Below are 7,703 nucleotides of genomic sequence, written 5' to 3' on the forward strand. Positions count from 1 at the left end.
GGAGAATCTCTTATCAGATCTGGCAGGCATCTGCCGGGAGCGTTCAAGGTTTTGCTGCATCCTCAGCATGGCTTTGAGGACAGATGAGTATCCAGCTCAGGAGATGTGTAATTTTTTCTCTTACAGAATGTTTTCTTGTATTTGAGGCTGTTTCTGTGTGCGTCAAGGGCACTAAAGCGATGCTCAGCATCCCCTGGGCTGGTAAGAATTGTGTGGGCACGACGAGCTAACGATACTCTGCTCCCTCCTCAGGACAGCAGCGATGAAGCACTGCTTTTACAATGAGACGGTGGGGTTCTTCTACAACAACAGCCGCAAGGAGCTGACCACGTACTGGAGGACGAAGGACGTCCTGGTGGTTGCCCTGGGCCTGACGGTGAGCGTCATCGTGCTGCTGACCAACCTGCTGGTCATCACCGCCATCATCATCAACCGCCGCTTCCACTACCCCATCTACTACCTGCTGGGCAACTTGGCAGCTGCCGACCTCTTCGCTGGCATCGCCTACATGTTCCTCATGTTCCACACGGGGCCCAGGACCGCGGAGCTCTCCCTGAAGACCTGGTTCATCCGTCAGAGCCTGCTGGACACCAGCCTGACCGCCTCCGTGGTGAACCTGCTGGCAATCGCGGTGGAGAGGCACCAGACTGTTTTCACCATGCAGCTGCACAGCAAGATGTCCAACCAGCGCGTGATGATCCTCATCTTCTGCATCTGGGTCACGGCCCTGCTGCTGGGGCTCATCCCGTCCTACGGCTGGCACTGCCTCTGTGCCCTGGAGAAGTGCTCCAGCATGGCGCCGCTCTACAGCAGGAGCTACCTGACCTTCTGGGCCATCTCCAACCTGGTCATCTTCCTCATCATGGTGGTCGTGTACACGCACATCTTCATCTACGTGAAGAGGAAGATGACGCGGATGTCCAAGCACACCAGCTTCCACCCCCGCTACAAGGAGACCATGATCAGCCTTGTCAAGACGGTCACGATTATCCTAAGTAAGTCCCCTTGCTTGCATCGAAGCCCTGATGCTTAATTCTGGGTTTTGTGGGGCTGCAGGTGAACGTGCTTGGGTCCGGGGGGGCTGGGAATTGCCTCTCTGCTTCTCTGAAGCCGCTGGGGTGCTGGTTGGGTTTGGCTGCTGGGTAATTAAATGGATTTGGGACTGAATTTTGTGCAAGCCGTGGTCGGGGCAGGCAGGCAGAGAGAATGCAAGCTCCCAAATCCCTTCTCTGGCTAGCAGAGAGAAAATGGGCTGTTACTGATGTCATTTTTGTAATATCTGACTACATTCATGTGCTTTAGGCAAGCAAAAAGCCCTCTGCTCTTCCACGGAGCAAGCACACAACAGTTGCACGGCACTAGAGCCCATAGACAGCCCTTATCAAGAAGGATTCATCCTTTAGAGGATGGAAGGAGGTTTGGGGCAGACATCACAAGGTGACGGGGAAGACAATGAGGGAGTTCTGTCCAAATTCCTCCGACTGTTTACTGGAACAAAGCACTAAACTTTGCTCCATTTTTTTTTTTTTTTTTTTTTTTTAAAGCAGCTAGTGCTGGGTCTGTCTGCTCTGGTAAATAAATTACTGGGATGTCTCAGCTCCTGGTCCAAGCAGGGTCTCCAGCAGAGCGCTAAGTGCCTGCGAGTTAGCCCGCCTGGGTTCGGTTTGTAGTGCAAATAGGAGCAGATCAGTGACGGGAAGTGGTTGGCACTGAGGCTGTGCCTCTCCAAGCTATTTAACATCCTCCAGATACCTGACCTTATGCGGGTATGTTCCACACGGTGCTGTGCGTCTTGGTAGCCAGGCTACTGAGATGAATGGGTAAATGCTGCTTCCAAACACCATTCTGTGCATTTTGTCTCTGTGTAAGTTGTGCAGAGGCTTCTGTCTGCAATCCCCAGACAGCAGCGAGCGTGTGGGTGTCTCTGAAGGACACCTCTGAGGAATACTAGGGATCTAACAAGGCAGGCTGGCGTGCTCGTGAGCTGATCAGCAGATCACGGCGTTTTAAAATCTGTTTTACTGGGCTAGCGATGTTCCTTTAGAGCGAAATAAAGCAACACATTTGGATTTTCTGCAACCCTGCTCGACTCTGGGCTTACGGTCACAACCCCCTGGCTTGTAAATCTTGCCTGATAAGTGCAGAATTTGCTCAGTCAGGGAAACCTCGGAGCTGCAAACAAAGACTACTCCCTTGCAAACTCCTGCTGGCAGCGTCGGGCTCGGCAGTGGGGGGAGCAGAGAGGAGCAGCCTCTGCTGCTCAGTGCGTCCCTGCTCGGGGGCACTCTGCTGCTTGCTGCGTCCTGTTGTAACTTGCAGGCACCGAAACTGGGGGGGTTGTGCCTGTTCCTGCCTTCTGCAGGATGCCTCCTTGCCTGCCTTGCGATCTCGCCATCTCTTGTGCGCAGCTGGGAGCTCCGGCTGCCTCGGAGCTGATCAGATGCAGTGTAGAGGGGCTAAAGAAGAATTTGCTTTTTGTTTTTCTGCAATCCAGAGCAGAGGGGAAAGCTTTGTTTCCTCCGTTTCTTCCTGAAAAGTATCCGAGGGGTCATCCCATGGTAACAGCGGGACTACTTAATTTTATGGCACTTCAGTCTCCTCTGGAAGAGGGTTGGCAGGGTGGGAGTGCTGGGCTACAAGGAAAAATGCAATTCATGCTTGGTGCATTGCCTTGTTTTGGGATATCCCGTTCCTCTTATTGTCCCCACTCCTGGCTTGGCTTGCCTGCCTTTGTCTTCTCCCTCGAGTGAGTAAAGCTTGGGTCACAGGAGGCTTGGAAAAGCTGCTGTGGTTTCACGAGGAATTTGGTGGCTGGGGCTGGACAGAGTGGGGAGGAAACTCATGTGGAAAGTTGAGGGAGAGCGAGGAGCTCCTCGGGCCTCTAGGACTCCCGTAACCCGAGGGCTTTTTCCCTTTCCTGCAGTGTTGGAAGGAAGTGACTGTTTCATACAGGTCACTCGCACGGGTAGGAACAAGGGGAGGAATTCCCCAACCCAGGGCCAACACCTTCCAGCTCAGCCCCGGCGTGTGCTTGTGACTGCAGAGGGTTTTTTCCCCTCTCCCCGTGAAAGCCCTGGTGTAATTCCTTCTCCACCCTAGTTCCCTGGCCTTCTGCAAACTTGGACTCTGCTCAGAGGAATGCTTTGCGCCTTATGCATCAGAGGGTGTAGCTGCTGGTGAGCGTGGAGGAAGCCGAGGGTGCGGTGTGGAGGCTGCATGCCTCCTCCATGCAAGGCAACGTACCCACAGCATAGAAATCCTGCAGGTCCTGGGCACTCAGAAGCCGGTCCCTAGAAATCAATAAGAAGTTCAAGGTACATCTGGAAGGCGGTAGAGAGTTTCCCACAGGCTGGTTGAGCGGGACGGGATCCCCTGATGAGTAAACTTACGGGGCTGAGTTGCTGTGACCATGCTGAGGGGATTATTAAGAGTTCAGACTTCTTTTTGGCACGCTTTAGTTTCCATTAAGGAGCAAAGCAAGCAGCTGAAACTTTCTAGGTACTCCTTTTTCCCCCTTCCATCTTTAAGATTCACATCTTTAATATTCGCCTGGCTTTACTTAGTGCTGCTGGGAGCCGGTCTCTCCGGAGAATCTGGCTTTCATTGCAGATGCTGAAAACCTGGCCAAAAAAGAAAGTTGCATCACAAAACAAGCAGGTCCCTTTCCTGCGGGTTGACTCGATTTAAAGGAGAAGCGTTGGACCTTCCTTCGTGACAGCCAGGCATCTATTTTACAGCTTTGCTAATTTTAAAGGGGGCAAAGCAGAGTGCTGGCCGCAAGTGCAGGGAAAGCTGCCTGGCCCAGATGTGGTGGCTGCTGTGCTGACCTTCTGGGAGCACAGTTTGCTTAAATAAAAAGGGTTGCAGGATGCAGTTGCCTATAATCAGCCCCAAAGACTTCAAGAAACTCTGGAGATCCTTTACATGTGCTCCCCTGGCTCTTCCCCAGTGTGGCGTTTCGTTTAATGACAGCTTTGAATTCAGCCTCTCGTTTTGGTGCGACTCCTCTGGCTGGTGTTCTTTCCCGTCTCAGATGTTTTCCAGTAAAGGGTGTAGTTGTGAAGTTCTCGGCAAGCCTGGTTCCCTTCCACCCCTTCCCAGGAGACGCAGCAGGGTGCAGCTCCCGTGCTTCAAACTTCTGCATGAGCTCCCGGCGCGCTGCTGCTGGGCGAGTGCTCCATTTACGTCAGCCTGAGAGTTAAAACCGCGACCGTAAAAAGGGATTTAGGAGCTGCGGGGCACCTCCCACTCCATGCAAAATAGCAATTAGCCCAAGAGCTGGGCAGGTGGTGGCAAGAACAGACTGAACCAGTGGTGGAGTCCATCCGGCTCAGCCCTCGCGTTGGCCAGCCCATCGCTCGGCTGTGTGTGTGGTTGTGCAAGGTGGACTCCATCGCGCTGCCCCAGTGTTGGTCACAGCCCTTCCAAAATCCCCATAAGCTGCAGGGACAGTGAGGATGACTCCGTTCAATTTGTATTCCTCTGGCTCTTCCCTAACTGTAATGGGAGAAGAAGGGGAGGCTTTCGTTACAAAGCATTTTGTTTTCCCCAGCTAGGCATGCTGAAGCCCTCCTTCCCAGGACATGTCTGAGCATTGCTTGCTGATAGGAAGTAGAGAATAATTTTCCTCCTTCTGCTTCCCTGTGGCTTGTGCTTTTCTTCGATTTTTTTTTTTTAAGCTGTTCCTATCTCAAACCTGCAAGTTTTTTCCAATTTCCTCCTTATTTTCTTCCACCTCCCTCCTGCTGAGGAGGGGGAGTGGGGGAGCAGCTGTGTGGGACTTGGCTGCCCGTCGGTGTTAAACCACAGCAGCACTTCATCTCCACATTGTAAATGCAGTGAGGGGAGAGGTAAGTCAAGCTACTTGGAAACGTTTGTGAATGAACAGGGTGGGGGAAAGGGGGGAAGAAAAGGCAACGTCTCCATTTTCAGTAGTTTGTGGCAGAATCCTCAGACTTCCTCCCAAGCATGAAGCAAAAATTTGGAGGGGAAACTGGTGTTTTCCCTGTTTAACTTTTCCACTACGTAAAACACCAGTTGAGCATCCCTGTGGTGAGTGACTGGGCAGGGCCAGGAACCTGCTTTTTTTTTCTCTAACAGGGGTTCTTCTCTTCCCAGGTGCTTTTGTTATCTGCTGGACTCCAGGACAAGTTGTGCTCCTGCTGGATGGCTTGGGCTGCAAGAGCTGCAATGTTCTAGCGGTGGAGAAATACGTCCTTTTGCTGGCAGAGATCAACTCGTTGATAAACGCTATTGTCTACTCTTATAGGGACAACGAGATGCGTAGCACGTTCCGGAGGATCCTCTGCTTCATCTGTTACAGGAATTCCAAATACACACCCACGGTGGTGAAGTTAAACACCACAGACCGCAGAACACTTTCTCAGAACGGGCACTTTACCGTGGACTCCTCTATTTAGCTCTTCAGCATCGCTGCTCTGTGGTGGCCACTTTCTGGATTTAAAAAAAAAAAAAAGAGCAGAGGCTAAGAGCAACCTGCTTCTAAAGCAGTAGAGACCTCTCTGTTGTGCTCAAGCATAAATGTTTCTATAGAATGCTTGTCATCGATAAAGGACGAGGTGCTTTTAAGGAACTGCTGAATGGTGCGTTGTTTAGGACAAACGTACTTTGAGTAGTATTGTTATTAAAGACTGCTATTTCTAAAGCAAGGTTGATTTAATTTAGCAGCCTCTAGAAGCATGCTGTATGCAACGGGAATCTCGTGTGATCTCTCCACAAGGAAAGTATTCTCTTGGTACTTCAGTATTACTGCCTTCAGAAATAGTCATTCCGGTGGTAGCGTGCTCCAAAGACCCAAAGCCCTTCAGTTTTACTCATCGCTTCCTAAACAGAGCTGCCTAGTGTTTCCCAAGAGGGTCTTACTCGGGTTGTGTTCCACACTTTTCAGGAGTTGTATTCTTCTTAAAGCCTCTTCAGAGAGGAATCTGTTTGAATTGCTTCCTGAGAAGCAGATTCCTTCCTTCCGAAGTGTCTGTTACCGAATTTCAAAGTATTCTGGGCTGCTGGAGGATGTCTTAAGAGCACCTAATTCCTCCCTAAAATGGAGAGTGGTGCTGTAACTAACTGCAGTTGTGTTTGTGTTCTGCTAAGTGATACCATGTGGTATGCACAAGTTCATTGCCTATTCATAAATGTGGAGTGAGTCATGTTCCCATTAAGCCATCTTTCTACTCACTGAAAGCCCTTTGGGACAGGTTTAGGTTAGATTCCAAGGCAATCAGTATTTTTGCCTTAGGCTTTCATGTGCAGTTTGTACCTTAATATTCAACTGTGCCAATAATGTGTTAAGTCTGTTCAAATGTAGTCTTTCTCTCAGCAAAGCACCGTAAGAAGTTAGCAGTATTATTTAATATCAGTGCGAGTAGGATCTAGTTTTCTGAGCAAATCCATTTGCTGCATCTGACACGCGATGTCCCTCTTGTGAGGCCACGAAGAGCAGATGCTCTGCTGGCAGAAGAATATTCGTGGCCAAGGAACTGTAAATGCTTTTTGCAGGTTTCCCTCACCTTCACCCGGTTAAATTTTTAATGGTGTGAATGTGCCTGCATCAGTCCAAAATCTAGAGTTATGGTTTTTTGTGAGAGCGGAGAGGCTAACAGAAGGCAGTCTCTTTGAGTATTTGCGTTGAAGTCTAAACTTGGAGTTTCAGGGTTTTTTAATAAAATGGCCTGGTTCTGTCAGATGACCAGCTTCCTGATTGATCACCTCAGGTGACTTGGCAGAGAAGACAACGTACTGGAGGGATTGTTGTTCAAATGCACACGTATGGACTTTATTGCAGAACATGGTCAGGAAAGTGACTGTGTTAAGGCGACACACTCTTGGATCGATGAAAACAGCCTTGGAATATGGTTTTGTGTCCCAGAGACTCTTTGAATAAATACTTTGTCCTGGGTTTTAGAAACAAGACTTGGAATTTTTCCCTATTTCCCCTGCCTCCTCCCCCCCTCTCCCCCCTAAAGCCCTGGCTCTGGGAAAAGTGCCCTTCTCCAGTTTTGTGTTGTGATGCTGGAAGGGACAAATACCAACCTTGATGCTTGCATGCACTGTAAGGTGCTGTGTGGGGGACTGCCCTGCCACTGCTCTGCCTTCTAGGTGGGCAGCAGGGCACTGCTTGAGTGTCTTGAGGCTTCATAGCCTCCAGAAGGTGTCTGGAGGGGTTATAGCCTCCAGAAAGAGACCAGGAAGAGAACTGGAGGAAGTAACTGTAGCCAGAGCAGAGGGTAAGACTACAGTCTTGGTCCTCTGTTTACAAATACCAGGCTTGTCTCGTTTTTAGAAAATGACTCACCATTAAAGTATACAAGGCACCAGGGCTAAGAGAATGGATAATGGTTTTTATTGCCAAATAATTCTAGCTTCCTTTTCCTTGGAAAAGATTGATTTGGGATATCAGGCTGTGTGTACGTGCTGCAGGTGGTCAATCTGCAGGAGCTGGAGGAAGACTAAATAGTGAAACACCTGGAAAGTTGTTACTGGGAGTGAAGCTGGGATGGAACAAACTTAGACGTTTTCTCTCTGTTTCTCTGAACATCCCCAAAGCAGGAAGTGCGTGAGTCCTACTTCATGCAAAGATAATTTTTCAAATAAATACATGTCGAGCTGCTGCTGCTCCTTAACAAAGGAAAGGGGGTGGGGAGGAGAATGACTGTATGTGGGGTTAGTACTAGTCTGAACTGTAA

At 49.9% G+C, this 7,703-nt stretch overlaps 1 protein-coding gene across 1 annotated transcript; it reads left to right on the forward strand.

The window, feature by feature from the left end:
* Nucleotides 1–259: 259 nt before the first annotated feature.
* LPAR2 (lysophosphatidic acid receptor 2) lies at nucleotides 260–5,420 on the forward strand (the record flags this gene model as incomplete). Its single annotated transcript, XM_084304026.1, has 2 exons — nucleotides 260–995; nucleotides 5,119–5,420. The coding sequence occupies exons 1-2, from the start codon at nucleotides 263–265 to the stop codon at nucleotides 5,418–5,420; spliced, it is 1,035 nt and encodes a 344-aa protein (XP_084160152.1). The 5' UTR covers nucleotides 260–262.
* Between the last annotated feature and the right edge of the window lie 2,283 nt (nucleotides 5,421–7,703).

The sequence above is a fragment of the Netta rufina genome (genome assembly GCF_964035555.1).
Source record: "Netta rufina genome assembly, chromosome: 32".
NCBI classification, from domain to species: domain Eukaryota; kingdom Metazoa; phylum Chordata; class Aves; order Anseriformes; family Anatidae; genus Netta; species Netta rufina.